Below are 22094 nucleotides of genomic sequence, written 5' to 3' on the forward strand. Positions count from 1 at the left end.
TGAGGCACTGGCACAGGGTGCCCAGGGAGGCAGTGGTGCCCCATCCCTGCTGACACCCAGCACCAGGCCGGGGGGCTCTGAGCACCCGATGTGCTGTGAGATTCCCTGTGCATTGCACAGAGTCGGACCAGATGATGTTTAAAGGTCCCTTCCAATTAAGATGATCTTGTGATCCTAAGAAATGCTCCTGGGATGCGACTGCTATGATGGCACTGATAATGCCGCTGGGAAAGCACTAATATCGCACCTCTGGGGCAGCAGGGAATGTTACAGCCCATCTCGAGGGAACTTCAAGGAGTCCCAAATGCCCAGATGTGCCTCTGAGGGTATCACGAAGCAAACTTGCTTCAGCGTCGTTGTGTTCTGATGGCTGCCGAGCGGCTCAGGGCCGGGCCGAGCATAGCTCCCCGCTGCCCCCAGGGCTCTGTGCCGTGGGGAGGAGGCCCCCGGGCCCAGGCAGCGTCACAGCCCCGCCGCCGAGTGACAGCGGCATGTGCGGGGCGGCTATAAATGCCGGCGGTGATTGGCAGGGTCGGCAGCGGCGCGGCGGGCAGGGGCAGCCGCAGCCCGGCCGGCCGTCATGGGCTCGCCGCGCCGGGGGCTCAGCGACTCTTACACGGGCAACGGGCGGACGTCGCCGCCCCAGCGGCGGGGCAGCGTGGAGGGGGCGGAGGAGGCGGAAAGCGCGGCCTGGGCCTCGCGGCCCGATCGGCGCAGCTACCTGCTCAGCATCCGGCCCCAGAACAGGTGAGGCGGACCGGGGGGCGCCCAACCGGGGGGCGGCCAACCGGGGGGCGCCCAGCGGGCAGCGCTCGGGGTGGGCGTCGGGGGGCGGTGGGGAACCCCGACGGAGCACGGGGCCCCGTCCTTGCTGAAGGCGAGCGCTGCACAGCGGTGGAAATAAGGTGTCTGCTGGCCGCCGGGCGCCTTTCCTGGCGTTAAAGGCGAGCCGGGTCGGGGGGATGTGCTCGGGCTGTCGGAGCAGTCCTGTACGCGGCAGGAGGGGCAGCTCCTTGCTTCGCTAAGGACGGTATTTCTGTGGCTGTTGCAGGGGCTGTCGGCGTCGTGCGTCTTTTTATAACAGGGCTAAGCTGACTGTCCTGCTGTGAAATCCTGACAGACACGAGCTTCTGTCTATTTTTTCTTTAATCCTGGAGTTAAAGTTGCCTGCAGGATCCTACCCTGCCCTTTCTGCCCTTTCCCTACAATGAAGCTGCCTGTGTTATCTACACCAGGCTCCGAGCAAGGGGCCCACTGTGCGAGCGCCTTATCTTATTGCCAAAAAGGTATTTCTATAATGTAGATACGGGCTGAGGAGTGACGAGAACTACATTCCTGGGTTAGAAATGGCCTGAGGCGGGAGGTCTGGGATGGGAATGAGGCTTTGTTCTCGGGGGGAGGGGGGATGGTACGATAAACATGCTGTCAACTCAGAGTGGTTGAGGTTAGTGAATACAAGGCAACACGCCAGGGAAGGCAAAGGTGTTGGTTATAGCATTAGTCGTTCAAAAGAAAGCTTCTAAATGACTTTGAATTCTCTCGGAGTGCTCTTCAACCTGTAAGCCCTTGAAACGAGTGTGCCTCTTTCCTTATTGATGAGTTATAAATAATCCATTTCCAGCAAGTCAAGGGTTGAGGCCTGAAAGAAGCTGAGTTTTGTGCAAATAAATATGGCACCAAAAGAGAGAGAAATGTGCTGCCTGGTGGTCAGATGTTAAAGCTGCCTAGTGCTGAAGTTAAGTTGCCTTAGTTCAGTTGCTTTGTGCTTCTATCGTAGCGTGTGATCTAGTTGCAATCTGGCTGCGTACCATAGCATCACCAGTACCAGGAATGGAGATAGAGCATTCACAGCCAATCTATGACCTCAGACTGTGCTTAGTGGTGCAAAGGAAAACTGTGACTGCATCCAACACTTCTGTCCTAGAGATCACAGATAGAGAATCTTTAGTAAATAAGATGCTGAGGCCTTTTGGTTGCCTAGAGCTTGACTCCCTATTTCCCCCACTGCCAAATACATTCAACTTGCAGCTTTAATCTGTTTGGCTTGAAAGAGGCTTCCTCAGCCCTCAAGTAATACTTCCAGTGTTCTCAGCTGTCCTCCCCGGATTGAAGAAGTTTTGTTTAAGGCCATTGTGAAAGATGCACAGTGATGTGATGTAAGCCCGGCGTCTACTGGATGCATCAGTTCTGCATCTCAAGCACAGTGACTCCAGCCCACGTCTACTGAGCTCCAAGCCTTGAACTTGCCGCACTAGCACTGCATGTTGTCTGCCCTCCTGTTTCATAGGTAGGAGTCTTGCACCTTTGCATACAAAGTAATGCTGTATTGCAACGCTTAAAGTTGCAATTAATTCATTTTCCACAAATCCCACACTGCCCTTTTCAACCCATTCAAATGCTTTTGGTTATCAGTGTATGACAAGGAGATTTCATTTTGCTGCTTGACTTCAGCTGCTACTCCTGTTGTAAGAGAGAGATGCTAAGTAGCGAAACTCACCTTTCCCTGTATTCAGGGCATCTTTCAGGTTCTCTAAGGGATGAGTGAGATAAAAATCCTGTTCCCTGCACTGCCTTGAGTGCAGATTTGAGAGAAGATGTGTGGAAACAAACAGTAAAATTGCTTTGCTGTCTATGCAAAGGGCATAGGTTTGAATGAAGTGGGGCTTTTTGTCCTAATTAAGTAATTAGAACTTCCACTTCTGGAAAGTGGATGAGTGGAATGGTGTGGTAAGGAGACTTTCAGGAAGCAATTAAGAGTTTAATTAAACCCAGAAACATCTGGAAAGCTGACCTGGGAGAACTGGAAAAGCAAGATGAGTGATGTGTGTACCAGCAGATAACATTCAGTTCTCTTTTAACACAGAGGTACTTGAATGTGGTGGCTTTAAAGCTGGCCAACATGGGGCAAGTGATACAGACACAACTGCAGAGGGAGGCTGCTGTGGTGGTTGGAAAGCAAAAATGGATATTCAAATCCAAAGAGAGCGGGGTATTTTTTTTCTCAGGTTTATCAGAGGTTAGGAACACTTCTGGGACAACTCATATTTCAACTGTATGTGTGCATTAATGAGCTATGTAGAGAACATGGATGGTCTTCCCCGGCTTCCCTGAGCATACAGCAGGAAAGGGAAGTTGTGCAAATTGAAGGATACTAATTTGGAGTCTGGGATATACTTTTTCCATTTCTTACATTAGAGAAATTGTTGGGAGTAGTGTTACAAAGGCCAGAAGATCAGGGCTGTTAAAAATGGCTGTATCTTCATAAAGTCATAGAATAACCTGAGTTTGAAAGGACCCACAAGGACTGTCAGCTCCACCTCCTGTCTCCACACAGTACCACTAAAACCCTATGGCTGAGAGCAGTGCTCTGAGGCTCCCTAAGCTCAGCAGCTTGGGGCAGAGCCTTTTCCTAGCCCCACCTGACTGTCCAGCTGCTGTTTGTGTGTCTTGCTCTCTAGAGCCTTCACCACTTTTATAGCTCTCCCTTGGGTGCTCTCTAATAACTTTACGTTGTTATACAGCAGTGCTCAAAAGCACATGCAGTGCTGGAGGTGAGGCCACACCAGAACTGAGCAGGCCAATTCCTTCCCTTGACCTAATGCACCACAGGGTAAAGAACACTATCCCCTTATCAGACTGAGTATTTGGGATATTTACTTTCTGTGCAAATGGGAACTGTTCTTTAGGAAGAGCTTTTCCCTTTCTTTAAGAACAACCCAACTTTGGAGAATGTCTTATACCTTAGGATACAATTTTATTTGTAAAAACAAATGGCAGATGCTTCATCTGCATTTGAGGCCTTCTCTTCTGTTGGAAGCGATCAGTGCCCCTCATCTAATACAGATATCTGCTTCTAGGTCTTGTTGATGCATTGCCTCCTTGCTTAAATATCTTTCCACTGTCAGAGCTCCGTCATATGCAGATATTTATAGAGCATTTCGACATTGCCACTAATCTTTTCTTGGATGGCTTTTTCTGATTGTGGTGGCAGGTGAGCTCAGGGGAGTGGCTTGCCATGATTTTTCTGTGCATCTGGCTTTTCTGGCTGGGAACAGTTCCCAGTCTTGTATCTCTTGCTTTGCACTTTATATTGAATGAAAGTGAAAAGGTCTGTTGCTGTAATAATGAGAGCTGTGAACTCAGGGATGCTTAATTCCCAAAAAGCATGGCCACCTTTCTTAGTTCAGAGGAGTTCTCTCCTCAGCACTTGGGCATCTGTAACTTCTTGTGGCACCTTGTTTTTGGCAGTAAACTGTGTTAATCCCCAATAAGAGACCAGCTGTGGCATCTGAAGGAATTCAGTACATCTATCTTGTCTGATGGATTTTGAGAGGAGGCACATCCAGTGCTTACACAAAAGACAAAAGCAAAGATGTTGATGGGCTGATCTCCAGTCCATAGGCTCTCTAGGATAGAGGTGTTTATTTTCCCCTGTAGTTATACCTAAATGAGCAATAGTGCCCTATTTTGAGTAGGGCTCCTTGTCAGTAGTACACTATGAATAATAATCCCAAGCTGCATTTTTTTTTCCAACCCTTTCTATAGCATCCAGTTGATATCTGCTGAAAGTCAAGTAGAGGTGAACTAATAGCCCAGGCTGGAAGATCAGGACATGGAGCTGGATGAACAGTGCAAAATATATCATGTTTCAATGGGGAGTAGCGTAGTTTCCTTGAAGACAGAGGCAGTTTCAAGGAGATAGAATTAAAATGTGCTCCATCCTCCTCCTACCTCAACTAGGGAAGGAAGCTCTTGGATGGATGAGGCTGTTCTCTCCCACTGACTGTGCCTCACATCTCACAGCACCAGATGGTCCCCAAGGGGAAAGTTAGAAGTTACAAAAACCCTCTACTTTCATGTTGCTTCTTTTCTAACCCACAGTCACAGAAATCTACACACAATGAAAATCTACATGCACACAGAAATCTACACACCAGAAGGACGTCAGCTTAGCTGGGTGTCTTGTTGTTCAACACTTGTTCTGCTCTTTGTCCTTCTACATTCCTTGTTGTCTTTCAACTTGTGACTGGTTAATCTAGTCAATAGAGGCAGTTATACTTTGGAGTTAAAGTGCAAGATCTGAATCATCCTCCTGAGTGTTACTGTGGTTAATGGAGGAACACATAACATAGTGTTTTCCATCTTCTTTTGTGTTGGCATATATCTCTAAATTGTTACATGCAAGTCCACGTTCATTTAAACTCAGCATGAATTACCTGCTGAAAAATACCACAGTTCTTCAGCCTAGCAACAATTTACTCTGTGACCTTGACAAGTAGAGACTCTATTTTCCAGTCAGTAAAATAAGAATGTGTCTTGTGTAGTTCCATAGCACTCGCAGCTATTTTATCACCAGGTTGCTGATAATTACTACAGCGGTACATGAAACACAGACTTTTTCCATGTGTGCATGAAGTGCTTGATAAGAAGCAGGACACATGGCGGAAAAGAGGCCTTAAACATAATCATGTGGACATGAAGACTTTGCTTCTGGCTTTGAAAAATGTGGAATGAGTGGCTACCAACAGCTTAGAAAATACTGAGTGGGTTGTGTTTTTCTCAGGCTGTATTAACATTGCAGGCAGAGAATTTCAGACGGAATGTAATACTTAGAAGCCTAGATGTACAAAACAAGCCCGATAATTGCATGGGGCAGAGTGACAGCAGGCAGGAGTGTCTGCACAGGACTGTTGGAGCAGCCCTTCAGTCCTGGGTCTCCTCTTCTTGGGTTCTTCTGTGGAGTTTTTCTGCTGTTTTATTTCCATCACAGCATAACTTGGAGGTCTCAGACTTGGTGTCATTGATCATTTCTCTGTTTACTTGCTGCACTGGACAGTTAGTGCAGCTCAGTTTTTGTGCTGTGGAAAAGTGCTGAAACATGTAAATGACTTTTGCAGCTCAAGTAGATCAAGTCCATACACTTGGACATGGGAGGAAGGAACCAATGCAAAACATATTTCATCTTCTAAGCTCCTGTCAACTTTCACATGGGGCCCTGAGCTGGAAGGAGAATGATTTCTCTAGCAAGAAATAAAGAAGAATTTTGAGCAATGACTGCGTGAAAGGGATTAGGAAAGATGCAGGATTTGACATCTAAGTTTGTAAAGCAGTTACCTTCTCAGTCCCAGTGGGGTGATGTACCAGCCCAGACCATCAGCTTGAGTGATATTTTTAGTGATTAGGGAGTGAGTGGTGTTGACAGTTCTGCCTCCTGTCCATGCAGCAAGGCTGAAATTAGGCAAATGCATGAAAGATGGGGAAGACTATCTTCATTTTCAAAGGAAATTAGGAGTAGTTGAAGGGCTAAAACCTTTGAGAGGATGAAAAATGTTGAAAGCATCTGATGAACTGTCACTTAAAGAAGAGCTGAGGCAGGTAGAAACCACATGGAAGAACGACAGAGGAGTGTAATTCCCATGGGCCAGTGCAATAGTGGTTAACAACCAGATCTGTATTTTCAGGGCTCGCTTTTAACAAGCTGTCCCTCGCTTCATAATTGAGATACCTGCAGAGGATTTCCTACCACCATGGTTGGATGTGTGGAGTGCAGAACTCTCCAACCTAAGCATGCAGAATCCCCTTTCTCCTGCACATTTAGCCCTTGATTCCCCTGCTTTAGAAGTGTAAGGATAAACTAAGCTTCTGCCTACATCCAACAGCCCCTGAGCTTGCTCAGAGGATACACATCCGCTGTAGATGCTGCATTTAATTAGCAGAATCCCATACTGTGTACACTAACAAGTCTCTGGAGAGCTGAGGATATGGATGGTCCAATCCCAAGGCGTATCAGACTAGGCGTGCTGGGGCATCTGTCGTGCCTTGTGCAGGAGTTCCACATTTCCAAGTTAATAGGTTTGGTTTAGAGTCTGATGTAGTTATGCTGGTGCAGCTCTGTGTGGGTATGCTGTAAACTTAATTAAAATGAAGTGAAATGCCAGCTGCCTGCAGGCAGGGCTGTTGTAGCTGCAGCTTTCAGAATTTGATCTTACTTTCTCTGGCCTTAAATCCCTAGTTTGTTTAAAAAAGACTTCCTTAGTTCTTTAGCATATTGAGGTTAAACTTTAGTTAACACATGCGACTTTTTTCTTTTGATATTATGAAGGCTCCTCAAGAGACCAGCAGTCTGCTGCTCAGCATAATGTTTCAGGACATGCAGTGAATAAAGCCTGGGCTCCATTCACCCCTGTGAACACAAGGGGTTGAGGCACAGGCACTCTTCATTCTGGCTCTAGTCTTTTCTGTGATTAAGAGACAAGACACCTCCCCATTTGTCTCAGACAAACAAAGCATGTTTAAAATATTGTTCTGCCTATGCTCACGTTCTCCAGTAGATATTTTAGGATCTTCCTTTCTGGCTTCTCAAGTGATGCCTGTGTCCTTTATATTCCTCACAAGGAGACAGTTTCCCTTGTAATGAGATGCAACACTCACTTTTACTGTTGACAAAGCTGGGAGGTGAGCCTATGTATGCCTATGAATTAGGGGCATTGTGGGGTTGTGGTGTGAGGTCACCTGGGACTAGTAGGATAATTGTGGGTGGGAGGGTGCTCGATCCCTCTGGCAATGAGCAGCTAAAGTGGAATTGCAGCTCTCCTAAGCTGTCAGGATGTCAGTAAAACAGGTAATATAAGGACAGGTCTGGCCTGGGGCTTAAAGGGATGTCTCAGATGCTGGGGCTCAACTGGAAAGACAAAAGTGCGGTTCCTCGGTCTTCACCCAAGGAGCAGCTCAGTGCTTGCAAGATGGATCAGGTAACCGACCGTCAGCCTTTTTTGGCTGCTGTGTGATTCTTTTCCGCTGGGTAGTGCCCGATCCGTTGCATGAGCAGCAGTGTTGGCTTTGGGGAGGGATCAGTATCATGTGCCCGAGGATTGAGAGTGAAGCTGCTGCCAAAAGGGCAAGTGCCACCCTGTGTTTTTGGGGTTAGAGCTGCTCCTGAGCAGCTGCCTCAGGCTTCTACCTAATCTGCCTTTGCAGAACTACTTCTTCAGTTCTTTTCTCTGTGGGTATGGAGAAGTGCTACAGGCGGAAACGCTACAGGGCTGGCAGCAGTAGTTTTCTGAGACCCTCTATAGTCACTCGTAGGGGTGAGATTCTGTGTCATGCTGACGTCTGTGTGATTAGGACTTGCACAGAGCTGGGATGAGGTCATTTAGGTAGAAGACTTGAGGATTTGTGCCTTTCTTAGTTCTTCATCTCCTCCTGTAGCAGCATTGTAAAGCACTAAAATGTGGTTGTTCAGCAGTGGTCCTCAGGCTTAGAAGGTTTGATCCATCTGCATGTACTATTATTGGAGTATGACTTCTTACATCCCAAAAGACAACTTGCCTGTGCTGCTCTGAGGCAGTATGTTGATGTTGTAGTATATGTGACAATCCTACTGGGTCACACTAAGCTTGCATGATGCTGGCTATCTGTTAGCAACTTAGCTGGACTTCTGATTCCCATGTTGATGAGATGAGGGCAGGTTGATGAAACCCTCCTGACTGCTAAGGGTCCTACAGCCCTCAGGAGCTGCTGCCACAAAATGACATCATGGTGTATGGTCCCTGAAGATGCTCCTCTGGGACTGCTGCTGGTAAGTAGCTCATCCAGGTGTCTTGTGTAGGATTTGTATTTGAATTTTATTCCCTGAAATGGTTAATGCTACACCACATTTCTGCAGAGAAAATAAACTGTAGATACCTGTAAATTCCAGTGTTCAGTGGGTTCTGTTGTTTTGCTTTTTGTTTGTTTGTTTTGCCTGATCCTAGTGATTTGGCTGGCAAACTGGAAAACAGCATATAACAACTGGAGCATTTTCAGCTTCTCAGAAAAGCTGGTATCTCTATCCTGAGCAAAATAGAGGTGACAAGCTGGGGCCACCTCCAGAGACATGGGCATGCAGTGAACTGCACTCTCAAGTACCATTTAACCAAGTAGCTCCCCAGTGGAGTTGCCTGCTTTGAGCACAGTGCTGTGGGCGGTGCATGGAAGGCTCAGGTGCTGCTTCTTGGAAACCTACTCGTATAAATCTCCTTACACTTATTCTCTGTGGTTAACGACTGTTTCATTTTTACAGCCTTTGACTTCAATTTACAATGTAGCTTGCTCGTCCTGGCAGTCAGCCCGAGTAAGGCAGCTGTACCTTCTTTTAATAGGACCTATGACCCGCGCAAAACAGCTCATATTAATACGTCTCTATAACAGTTTATTTCAGCTCCTTTTCATGCTTCTTTATCTAATGTTTTTTATGCTGTTTTTTGCTTAGCTTACCAAGCAGCAGATTCTCTCTCTCCAGTTTAGGAAGGTAAAAACTACATTGCATTAAATTTCTCTGACCAAACACTTTGCTGAATCTGACTGCATATGATTAATCTGTAACGCTTAGGTACTAATTAAAGAGAGCCTTGGGTGATCTAACAAACTTATTCTGCATGGTTGTATTCCTAATACTTGCCTGAACTGCAGACAGCGTAGTGAATGTTAGTTGTAATAGTGAATGTTAGTTGTAATTCCTGTGTTAAGGTGCAAGAAATATTCACCTTTTGTGGCCAAAGGATGGCTGTACAGTTTGTTCAGCTACTGAGTGATATTAAAGTGAGACTTCCATACAGAGACATTAAAAATTAAATGTGCCTGCCCTGAAGCTTTCAAAGAAGAAATTTTCTCCTTTCCCACCATCCTGTGCTTTACCATGAGGATCCTCCTTCATTTGGACTCTGCCATGATGGGCACTTGTATGGCTGGACCTCGCCTCTGGCAAAAGAGCACATCCTGAAGTCAGTGGGCATTACTGGTTTGCTGCAGAAGCAAGTAGAGGATTGATGGTGGAAGGAGAAGCCTCTCCAGAACACCTTGGTAGCTCTGGGATTGTTAACAAAACCGTCAGGAAGAGCAAATCACCATTAAGAATAAGCAAATCAATTCTCAAATCTCCTTTTCCTGCAGACTGCTTTTGTATGGAAATCCCTCTTTAATTGTAAAAAGGCTACTGAATTGCTAGTGTCCTCTTCCTGATCTGGAGGGCTTTTTCTGCAACAAAGATGCACCTTCGGGAAGGCCCATAGGAAGAGCGGCTGCCGCCTTGGATCAGATTGCTTGAAAGCTCTGAATTACTGGTTTAGAAAACAATTTGAATTGGACGAGTCACATTGCAGCTGGAATGATTCAGCTGAGAGCCCCACAGTGCTGCAGTGTCTAAAACCTGCCTGTGACTAATACAATAGTTACTTTGAAAGATTAAAGAGACTTTCCAGGGCTCACTGCCAAGTGTTCCTTGAGCAAGACTTGTCATATTCATCTGCTGTGCCTGTGGAGTCCCCAGCTTCTGGTGCTGCTGCTTTCCTGGAGCATTCAGTAGCCTTTGTGGTATTTCTCCTGGCTCTGGGGTTTGCACTGAAGGGATCAGACTCACTCCCAGTGCTGCAGTGATGTGGCACTGGGATTAAACTTGGTCTTGAGTGTCACTGTGTTTGTGCACATCACTTGTTTTTATTGTTGAAGATGCTGAACTTGTTGCTCTCTTACTGGGTTATGAAACGGTCATTGACTGGGGAGTCGTGACTTCACTATGTGGATCTGTAAGGCATTTACTCATCTAGGACTGGGGAACCTTAATGAAAGGTATATCAGAACCCCACCAGCAACTGCCTCAGCCCCGGATTTTCTGCCCTGCTCATTGGAAATGGGAGCTTTTCGTCTCCTGGGTTTGGCGTATGGGAAGGTTTCTCTGCTTTGACAGTTATTGGTAGACACAGCCCTTTCCTGGCCCTGTGGCTGGGGGGAGGGGTGACTTCCAGGACCAGTCTCCTGGGGACCACTGATTTCCACAGAAAGGAGCCCAAGCCACGGCATCTACTTTTTACCTTCTATCCCATACCTGTTTGGTTATAGCTCATAACCCTTGTTCAGTAGATAAGTCAAGTTTGCAACAGGCCCATCTTCCATCCCCTTTCCTGATGCCAAGTGCCTGGGAGCTGGGTGAGGCTTGTGCTGCCCCCCAGCCCTTTGTCACTCAGGGATCCACCTCCCTGCATCTCTCATAAACTGAGGCTGATGGGAAGCCAGAGTGAAAACTGTAGTACTGCAGCCCCCAGGTAAGTTTTTTGGATGGATGAAACAAGCAGTTGCTGTGGCTGGAGCTCTTCTGGTGCCTTCAGCTGTGTGTGGTTCAGTCCTTGCTGCAGTGCCTGACCTAGCTGGCTTCATGCTAAGCGTGGATTTTGGTATTTCCTGAACCAAAGTGCTTCCTCAGCAGGCAGAGCATGATTAGCAGCAGTGCCAGCTTCCTGCCTGCAAGCTGGGGGCTGCTTGTGAGGCTGGTGTCCTCCTCACAGCTATCCCCATGCACTGAGAGCCCTTCTGCTCATAGTGGTACTGTGTCAGGAGTGGTCTCGGGGTTTGTTCCACCTCTTGCATGTCTCTAAAAGCCGATCACTTGTTTAAGGAATGTGTCTTCCACTGCTGAAAGTGTTTTAAGCAGAGCTGCTGTCCACCAGTTCCATAGCTATTCTTGCTGTTTCTCCTAAGGTCCTAGCACTTGAGACCTCAGGATCCTCTCTCCCAGTGTAAACATGTTTTAATTGCAGAGGAGAAAATGGAAGAAGTTCTTCACTTCCAAGAGTGCCAGAGCACTACCCAAATGAAGATCGTACTTGGAATTCAATCCTTTTCCCTTAAAATTAAGTACCTGGAGACTCTAAGATCCTTTTTTTTTTTTTTTTTTTATGAGATTCATGGATAGCACTGGCTGTTTGGATGGTCCTGGCTGTTTGGACCTCACAGCCTGAACTTGGGGGTCAGTGCATGGACTCATGGAGTGTGTACTGTGGTTGCCTACTTGCAGCAGTAAGAGGTGAAGCAGATGTCATGTAATTCCTGAGCACAGAAAGGTGCAAGCCAGGCTCAAGGGCCCTATGCTTATGAGCCATGTTCAGTTCACACTTGGTCTGAAACTGCAATGTGAAATCTTCACAAATAAAATAAAATCTCAGTGGAGAGAATAACTGATAGTGCAGTACCAGGAGAGCAAAGCTGCTTTGTTAGTGTCATGTTTGGAGCCTGCTGGCTGATCAAAGACATGTTCAAATGTGACCCAGAACTAAAATTATTCCTGACATTCATTATCCTAATAGCTTCATAGACAAAGGAGATGTGTCCCAAATGACACTTTAAATTGACAGAATCATCTTAGGAATGAAAGAACAGTCAAATACCACAGCTCTTGACATGACTTGTGAAAAACCTGTTGTAGAGATGATGGGAGGGAAGGAGGGCATGTCTAACAAGAACACAGCACAGGTAGGCTTTTGAGATGAGATAGGAAGGGAACCCTTTGATTTCTTTCTAGTACTTTAATCTCTAAGAAATGCTTCTTGAATCTTCCAGGAGCACCTTCTGCGCAATCATTTCCCAGCTGACGGAGGAAACCCAGCCACTATTTGAAACCACTATCAAATCTCGTTCTGTGTCCGAGGACTCTGATGCTAAATTCACGTGCATAGTGACAGGTAACAGTGCCTTCAGTGAGTAACCTGGTCCTGTCTCACTTGCTGGACTTGCACTAGTTAAAGTCTGGAGTAAGCAATAACATAACAAGTCCAACATTGTCATACCAACAAGTAAAGATTCAGCAATTGCATGACAGTTTCAGCTTTAATTTGATGGGGGAATGAGGGGAAAACATTTGACATTGTAAAGAAGCAAAGGCCTAACCCAACATCTCAAGCAGTACAGATTAAAGAGCAGGAAGTGGAATGTGCTGATTACTGCTTGGGCAAGTGATACTTTATTGTCCTAATCTGTGCTTCTCTAATCCTGGATTCTATGCCTCAGGAATATGCAGTTTTGGAGACTGTTACACTGGAGCCAACCTTAGCTCTCATTGCTGACTATCCATTTGCATCAGTGATAAACGTGTATCTGTCAGTATCTGAAATAAAGACCAGTTTCAGCCCAATGAGCTAAAATCTGACCCTGAGCAAGAAAGATTAAGGCCAAGGAGTATAGAGGGAGATGGAGAAGACTGAAAGATAGTGTTAGTGCAGAGGTGTTGTGGTGAAGGGGCATGGCAAAGCATTGATGTAAAGGCAAGCAACTTCTTTGCTGGTGAGCTTTTGCCTCTTAAATATAAGAATACTAAAATTTCTCTCTCTTCTTTTTCCTTTTTTTTTTTTTTTTTTATTAGTAATGATCTATTTAGAACACTGATTCTTCCTGTTATTGTGTAAGTTACTTATACTGACAACTTAGTGAGATTCACTGAAGAAGCTTGTTACCTTTCTAATGAGGAGAGTACCTCCAATGAGCCTCATAATCTCTAGTACCAAGACTTTCCTAAGATTTAGGGAATCCAGCTTGGAATTATAAAGATGCTGTAAATAAGCTGTATGCAAAGAAGAACATACTGAACCTCTTTTCTGAAAGCCTCCTACTTTGAATTCTTGGCTCTTCTGATTTGATTCACAGGTTTTACAGGTCTGGCTTTCTGAACTTGCAGGGCTACAGCTGGTGCATTGACTTCATTGATACTTAACTTTAGCAGATGACTTCCTGCTTCTGTGGTAAAACTGGGCTGCAAGGGTTGCCTCCAAGCCATACCCTTTCATTAAAAGGGCTTTCCTGATCAAATTTATTAAGAGGAAAAGCTTTACATATTGTGCAATAGCATGTAACTCATCATTTTGCAAGCTGACAGTGTTAGAGGTCAAAAAATGAGTGCTGTTTGGATATGTTACGTGATCTCAAGTAACATAAGATGCCATTCTCTCCTCCTCACCTGAAAGTGACATGGTGGTGTGAGCCCAGAGGGTGACTGCTTTGCATGGAGGCATACAAAAGCACTGCTTTCCCTTTCAAAATATCTTTTACAGTGCCTAGTCCTGGCTTAAGTCATCCCCAGATGCACCTTGGGCTGGATAGTTTCTTTTAAAAGGCCTCTTCTCTTCCAAACTCTGAACAATACCATCAGCTCTATGTAAGAGGGCCAGGATACTTCAGTCAGCCTTATAAGGGCCAGCATCTCTCCTGGAGAAAAGAGAAACAACTCACTGTGAAGAAGACATGCAGACATGGAATGCCTGTGCTTGTGCATATCAGAGTATATTTAGAGACAGATGTTCTCTATCCAATTTGTAGCCTGTTTGTAAGCAGAAGGCTGCCTTCCAGCTTTGGATGACCTGTTGGTGCTGGGTAGCACAACCTGATGTCTTACACCGTGTTGAAAAACTGATACTGGTGTCACTTCTAATGAAGTGAAGGAGAGCTTCAAATGAGCATCTTCAGCATGTAGTTATTTTCATACTTAATAAGTTAGACTGGAGGGTGTATTTATGTGTTTAAATTAAAAGACTCCTCCCAGAATTAGGAATTTTCATAGAAAAGCCCTTAAACAGCCTGGACCACCTGTGCCATGCGATCAGTATGAACGTGCCTTGCATGTGGCCATGTGGCCTGCTGTAGGAGCTGAGAATTTCTTTGGGACATGGGGCATGAAGTGCAGAGTAAAGTTCACTTCTGAAGTCTAATCAGGCTTTCAGATATCTCCCCCTTGTCATGATTAGATTCAAATGGGAGGTAGTGAAGGGAGAAGAGATGATTGCATCCCTGGCCAGTGTGGTACCAGCTCAGTCTTGCTGCTGTGGTTGGAATCCAAGGGCACTTTGGTTCATAGCCTTACAGGAGGCAAAGGGCAATACTGTCAGTTACTTCTGTTGTTACTCCCAAGCCCCATATGCAGTTACATGATCTACGATGACATTTTTTTGCTGCTTCTTGACTGATTATGAATTCCAGTGCAGCACCTTATCTGTGAATACCAGAGACTCACTGGTCTTGTCCTAGGAAAGCAGCACAATGTCTCACATTTGAAGAGCCAGCTCCACAACCCCAGCTTTTTTCCTGCCTTCTGGTTCTGCAACTTTGTTCTGCCTGCTGCTGGAGTGCCTAGTACATCTTATTTGATTGTTTTGGGTCAAGTCCCAAATGCATCAGTGATGACATGTTTTCACTTTTAGGCAAAACTAGTTTAGCCTTTATTTTCTGAGAATGAAGAAAACTCAAGACATGATTTTGTTGTGTTTGTTTCCTCTTTGTGTTGTGTTTCCTCTTTGTTTCTCAAAGAGGAGAGGAGCACACTCAGCTTTTTTGCACCAAGTTGCTTCCTTGGCGGGTCTGACTGGACCTCAGGGGTCTCATCCTCCAGAGCCTCTCCCGTGAGGGGCTATGGGGCTCTTTACAGTCAGCAGCTCTTATTGAAGGTGCTGTAAGGATTTCACAACTTCTCAGTCATCTTCGCATAGTGTTGGCTGGGGAGGGAAGATGCAGGCTGATGAATCACAGGGGCTTGGATGAAGGGGCATGGGTCTGTGATTGCTTTTCTGGGAGTGAGGCCAGCTCTGAGTGGTGACTGTATCTAGCCAGGGCTATTGCATCAGTATCAGGTATTACCAGTTTACAGGCAGTTTTGTTCAGCTCAGTGGGTGTCTGGCCCTTCTGTCAGCATTGCTGAGTCCATGGGCCAGATGGAATCAGATCTTACCCGGACTTTTCCTCCCAAAACTGCCTCAAGCCCTGAGACAGCTTGTGTAGAGGAGAAATGTAAAACCAAAGGGATCATATGAAGATGTTTCCAAACTCTTTTCACTTTACCAGGCTTCAGAAGCTCAACTTCCCCGTTTACTGCCCCATAAAATCAAAGCTGAAACTGCTGTAAGCACCTTTAATGTTTAACGCTTTAAAAGCGTTTAATGCAAATATTTCTGGATGAGTTCACAAAAGCTTCTCGGGCTTCAATAGCTTAAGGAAAAAGAAAAAGAGTATTTGATCTAAAGTTGGCAATTTCTCTATGAAAAACCTGGGCTTAGAAGGTCTCCTGTACCATGCAGTGCTCGGCTGTCATGGTAGAGCAATGCTGCTGGACAATGGACTTCCCAAAAGCTTTTGCTGATCCTGATGGTGCTTAGAGAATGCAACAGGAGCCTGTCCTCCTCTACAGGAATGCATGTCTGTAAAGGTGGGGTGCTTGCTGATTAAATGCAGGAGACCAGCAGGAGACCTCTGCACCAGCTGCAAGGGGGCTGCAGGAGGGGCAGGCTTAGGAAAGGTGAGTGCTTGGTTTTATGAATGGCTGCTCTGTTCTGAAATATGCCATTTGCAGCCACCACTTGTCTGATGGGGAGCAGGTATAAAAATGCAACATGCCAGAGAGATTTCAGGCTTAATAAGAAAAGAAGCCTTTTGTTAAGGCACTGAGCAGCTGTAGGAATTACAGCTCTTTCCAGCAGATGTCAGCTGGGCATTGGCATCAGATGCAGAGGCCATGGGGGGACATTGCAGGGTTTCTTGGAAATGGTACGCTTGCATTTCCCAGAATGAAGTACTGTGATGGCTATTCACAGAGTATTAGGAAAATCTACCTGCCAGCTAGCTGTAGTAATAGCTTTGGGGCCTGTGAAGGTCTTGTGTGCAGACAGCCCTGAGGAAGGGTAGGACTGCTCTGAATGAAGTGTGAGCTGCACATGAAAACTGTTTGTTCCTTGTCCCTGGAGCAGTAGAAAATCACTGCACACTCATTTGACTCAGGATCCTGCTGTGAAGTATAATCAGTAGCTAATATGTATGGAAAATAAAAGCAGCAGGGTTGGTCTGTGGTGATCCCCTTGCTGGAGTACTTCTTTATCTCCCTTTGGTCAGGGGAGGAGGTTCAACATGTGCTGCTTTAGCTCCTTCTGGTCAAAGGCATTACCTACCAGCCAGCACCGGGGCTCATTCCTATTGAAGGATCTGCACTTCTCCTGTTTTACTCCTGCTGTGGGGCCTTCTTTACAGAGACAGATGTACGCTGGGCTTGGGCATTGCTGATGGCTCCTGGCTTCGGTCTGATGCAAGCAGGTGGCTCCTGGAGCTTTTCAATTAAACATTTTGATTGCCAGCCCTGAAATCAGTGGGCTAGCAACTGGGAAGTATCTTGGGTAGGCTGTGGTGTCCTGTCCCTCCCCACTCCATACATCATAGCCACTGGGGCTGGGCATTTTGGGTGTTCCTGCATAACGTGGGTCCTGGCCAGTGCTGTTTGTGGGAGCAGATTGATGTGCAGACCACATTTGGGGGTGCTGGTGGAGATCAATGTGCTGGCCTCCTTCACAACAGTAGCATAGGGTTGTTGGTAGGGGATAAGCTTTAGATACCCATCCTGGGGCTTTGAGCAGCTGCTGAATGCACTTACTTAAACTGGGACATGATGTGATCATTGAAACTTTTATCCCATGCCCTTAGGGTCAGCTGGGCTGTGCCAGGAGCCATGTGTGAAGCAGAGAGATGAATGGTGACTGCTTGCTTAAGCAGTTTTCCCCTGAAAAATAGGCTGCTCTGAGCTGGAACTGCTGTGGGTGAGAGACCAGGGCTCTGATCCCTGTATGCCCTCCTGCTGATCTACCGCCACCAAGTGTGGTGGGCAATGTGTGGCCTTGTGCCCAGCTCACTGGCCAGCCAGTCACACACATCATGATGTCATTCTACTGAAAAGGCAGGTGACATCTCTTGTCAAGTGACATTTGTAGGACATCAGGCTGCCTGTGATGCAATCAAGGTCGCTTCTGTTCAGTGGAAACTTTGGGATCGGTTTACAGGCTGTGACACTTAGCAAAATGTTGTGAGCTCCATGGAGGGACAAATGCCTGTTTTCTAACCTAAGCCTTAATCTCAGCAAAACACGCCTCTTCATATAAAAGTGACAGCGTGCTCACTTTCTACACCCAGCCAGCGTTACAGGAGACGGCCATGCCATTCACTCTCTTCTGTTCAGGAATGAAGTGCTGGGATTTTTTTCTCAAAAATAGCTCTCTTCCTAGGAGCAATAAAAGCTTTGGATAAGTCCCTCAGGTTTCCACTCACAGTACTTTCTCTGCCGTATGATTTAAAGAATGTGATGAGCCCAGAATAACACGTATCCTGTTCTGCCAGAGTGTTTTGTTTTGCTGCTGATTCCTTGTCCTTTGCTGTGCTCCTTGGTCCAGCATTCCTCATGCTGATGTCTGTCCTTCCCTTCTACAGGTTACCCACAACCAGAGGTGACGTGGTATAAGGATAATGAAGAGATGGACCGCTACTGTGGCTTACCCAAGTACCAGATTTTCCATCATGGAAATCGCCACACCCTCCAGCTGTACAAGTGAGTATTCCTCCAGTTTCCTACTGGAGAGTAGTTGGATTTGCTCTTGGGAGTGCATTTTCATTACCTGGAGAAGCTGGCTGTCAGTAGCAATCCTCCCAGTGCCAGTGCTCCTTGTTGCAGTGTTCCTGACTGTCTCTTCCCTGTCAGCTTTTCTCTCCAGATCACATCAGGATGAGACTTGAACACAGGGATAGCAGCCGTGCTGGAGGCAAGAGGAAGGTCAGGAGAAATTCCTCTCCCTGGAGTCTCCCAGTGCTGTAACAGTGTGTGCTATCACAGGGAGAGTCATGAGCAGAATGATAAGACTGACCGAAAGTGAGCAGAGGGAAAGCACTGGCTGCATTCAGGAATCAGGCAGTACAAGGACAGAAGTAGTCCATAGCAATGTCCCAAGCAAGGATAGAAGAGGGAAAAGGGCTGCAGCCCTTGCTCTTTGGTAGCTTCCGCTGCAAAGTTAGGGAAGGGAAGGGATGCCCAGACAGCCAGCTTCCTTTATCTTTAAATGAGGGCTGTGTTTTTGAAGAGCCAGGCTCACCTTGTCCCCAGTGAGCAGAGACCGGCTGCATCTCGAGTCTTGGATTTGGGATGTCAGACGGATGCCAGTATTGCTCACAGTCCTGTGATCCTTGTGGTTCCAGTGAGGACTTTTCTGCTGCTCCAGGTTTGCATGGGGGACTGACTCAACTCTTGCATGGAGCTCTGTGGGCCGGGCGTCCAGGGGTGAAGGCAGAAATGGTGTCCATTTGCTTTGTGCCTTTGAAACAAGATGGGAAGGCTTTGGTAAGGCAGTAGGATGAAGGTGGAACAGGAATGTAAGAAGCAAAGTTAGGCTATGACAGGCTGAGAGGAGAAGAGCCCATAGAGGACTGTGGTTGAGAACAGTCAAAAAGCCTGGTGCTGTTATCAGAGTTACAGCCCAGAGGGAACCAGGCACTGATTTACATGTGGATTGCTTATCTGGTAGTGCAGAGAGCAGGCAGAGCCCAGGAATGGGGGCCAGCATCTTCATCTTCTGGACCCTCAGAGCAAGTAGTGGGAAAGGGCACAGGTGTAGAGCTACAGGGGCTGGGGAGGATGGGCAGGTCTCATGCAGAGCTTTTGGTTTCCAGGTGCCAAGAGGAAGATGCAGGCATTTACCAGGCCTCTGCTAGAAATACCAAAGGCATCGTGTCCTGCTCTGGCGTGCTGGAAGTTGGAACCATGACGGAATTCAAAATTCATCAGAGATGGTTTGCCAAAATTAAGAGAAAGGCTGAAGAAAAACTACGAGAGATAGAACAGAGCAAGAAAAGAGGAAAAGAGAATGTGGAGGTGGAGTGTGTGCGGGGAATAAGCCCAGATCGGCTGCAGAGAAAGCGGAGGCTGGCCAGGGATCTGAATCTCCGATCAGGAGCCTCTCTGTGGGAGAAAGAGGATGCTGCAAAAGTGCATGTCACTGATTCTAAGTCCAGATTGCGAGAGGATGTAGCTGACTCAAAGGAAAAGTCGATAAATGCGATGACAGGCTTACCAAGCAAACTGATAACACCTTTGAAAGCAGAGGTGACCACCAATGGAGACACCTCTTTGGAGACTGTAGAAGAGAATGGGAATGGCTTTCTTGCCTACATCTATGAGACAGTGGAGGATCTCGTGTCTAAGCCGCTGGCCAAAGACTCTGCAGCTAAAAAGAAAAAGAAAGTGGAGGATGTTCCGGCAGCAAAGCAGGAAGTTTCAAAGCGAGAAGAAAGTGGGCGAGACAGGGTGAAGCCCTCAACAAATCCAAGGTTTGCCCCTCCGGTCCCATTACGCAGGAATGCGCATATGAGGTTGGCAAGCAATCAAGAAGAGGAAAATATCCCAAAGATGAAAGAGCCTGTGAAAGCTGTCAGTCAGGACACTAAAGTTAATGGTGACATGCACTTCTCTTTGAAAGAATTGTATTTTGATAATCAAGTGAAAGAGACAGCGGGGAAAGGTGAGGTGGGAACCAAGGAAGAGGCTGCGAGTGATGCTGCCCCACGGCCTGTGAGTGTCAGCAGGCAGACGGAGGATGCTTCATCATCCTCAAATGCAGTACCTGTGACGTCCGAGGGCCAGAATGACCAGCACACAGCACAGAAGTCTGAGGGGCACAAAGTCATTGGTCCAGAGGTAACTAGAACAGATCACAGCTGATGTGGCAGCATTGCATCACTGCGTACACCCCAAGGAAGCTGCTGCTGGCTTCGCAGGTTTCCTCCAGTGAAGGCACCTGGAAAACAGCCTGCCTGGGTTTGTTGTGCCCAAAGATCTGAGCTTCCATCTCCGAATAAATGTCAGATGAGGTGGTGAGGAGAGATGTACATCAGGCCATGCAGCCGGACAGCTGGGCTGTGAGCGGTCCAGGCCGTGCTGCAAGCCCTCCAGTTTAATTGGCAAGCTGACCTCATGCAGAATGTTCCCAAATTAGTTCATCAGGGAGCAGTGAATGGTTATTTGTAGCTGGGGGTGGATGCCTTGTGTGTACTTGAGGCTGATGACATCTGTCCAGTTTAGCAATTGAGCCTGAGCTTCAGCTGGCGTTTAATGAGCCCCCTATGCAAATGAGCACAGTGTGCCAGGTACACCATGTGAGCCGCGCTGGGCAGGGCACTGAATTTTGTTTACAGTGCAACGTGTATACAGTAGACCTGGGCTATTTTTTGGCTCATCCCTCTTGGAAAAAGTCTTGCAAGACTCTTTGCAGTGGCAATGCAGAGCCAGAGTGCTGCACCTGCTCCTGACCCTCATTGCATCTTTTAGTCAACTTCTATTTTTGTCACTTAACCTGAAGCGTTTTTCCATGAAAATATCAGACTGGAAGCTACGGGTCTCTTTTTTTCCCCCTTTAATGACACCTTCTCAGACAAAAGGTTTAATGAGTCCAATTTGCAGTTGCCATCAGCATGTGGCATTTGAGCAAGGGTAGGTGTACAGTGTCAGTATGAGAGGATGCATTTGGAAATAGCCATGATAAAGAAAGTGGGACTAGTGGCTGCTCCGGGAAGGAATATCCTTTCTTTCTCTTCTATGTTGCTTTGGCCATAGCTAGGAGCACGCTTTGCTGGTAAGAAACCTGCTGTGTTACACAGGCTGGGACCTGGGCTCAAAGCAGTGCACCCCACCAAACCCATCTTTAACATGCCACATCAGCAGCACATGCAGGAGCATAAATTATCACCGTGGTGCACACCCAGGGACCAGTCATCCTTTTTCTCTCTCTCCTGTGTTATTCTGCCCCTTGCTTTGAAGGAGGGTGGAATTTGTTGGTGTGTGGCATCCCTGAGCATTTGACATATATCAAGGTATTTTCCTTATACATAAATCTGCTCACAGAGGGAAAACTGTAACTTGTCAGCCAGTGTGCTTGTTGAGTAGTCAAAAGGGAACGCTTCTGATTTGAATCTGAATGCTTCAGCTGGTTGGTGGTGCTGGGGAAGTACTCAGGCTTTTGTGTAACCAAATGAATCATATAAAAACCTTTTGAATCTGACTCCCAGTGTGCTATTTATACTCTCTAGGACAACGATTATTTTTTTCTCTCCAATCTTTCCTGTAAACCAGAGTCTTAGCAGCGTTTTTTCCCCGTCCTTGGGATATAGCTGGGCCTTGTGGTTAGGACTTCTCTTTGGGATCTGTAGCAGAAGGACTTACCATAACACAAGACAGTTGCTGGGCTCTGAAACTGCCTGTGCACAAGGGTAGCAGTAAAAGTGGATTTGAATGAACCCTTGGAGTAGTTCTTGTATCATGTTGAAAATAGTGTTTTTATCATATTTCTTTTACATACCTTCAGTTTGGGTGTTTTATCAACCTTTATTTTCCCTCTAAGTCCAAAACGCGGCATTGTAACAGCCTTTGTGAAGAAGATTAACTGTATGCCAGCTGAAACCGGGACAGGCTGCTTCACTGTTGCTTTAGGAAATGTGCTTTTTCAAAA

At 46.6% G+C, this 22094-nt stretch overlaps 1 protein-coding gene across 3 annotated transcripts in view; it reads left to right on the forward strand.

The window, feature by feature from the left end:
* Positions 1 to 214: 214 nt before the first annotated feature.
* Positions 215 to 22094, forward strand: part of ALPK3 (alpha kinase 3) — a 29418-nt gene continuing 7538 nt past the window's right edge. The window contains exons 1-5 of one of the 3 annotated variants that reach the window (XM_015872727.3): positions 497 to 747; positions 9251 to 9289; positions 12370 to 12491; positions 18034 to 18151; positions 19264 to 20287. In XM_015872727.3, the coding sequence (XP_015728213.2) occupies positions 581 to 747; positions 9251 to 9289; positions 12370 to 12491; positions 18034 to 18151; positions 19264 to 20287 (1470 nt within the window). In that variant the 5' untranslated portion in view covers positions 497 to 580. Of the gene's footprint in view, positions 748 to 9250; positions 9290 to 12369; positions 12492 to 18033; positions 18152 to 19263; positions 20288 to 22094 lie in introns of all 3 variants that reach the window. The other 2 variants (XM_085516062.1, XM_085516063.1) reach the window with 2 other exon arrangements.

The sequence above is a fragment of the Coturnix japonica genome, chromosome 14 (genome assembly GCF_054131305.1).
Source record: "Coturnix japonica strain WE chromosome 14, WE-NBRP24, whole genome shotgun sequence".
In the NCBI taxonomy this organism is placed as follows: domain Eukaryota; kingdom Metazoa; phylum Chordata; class Aves; order Galliformes; family Phasianidae; genus Coturnix; species Coturnix japonica.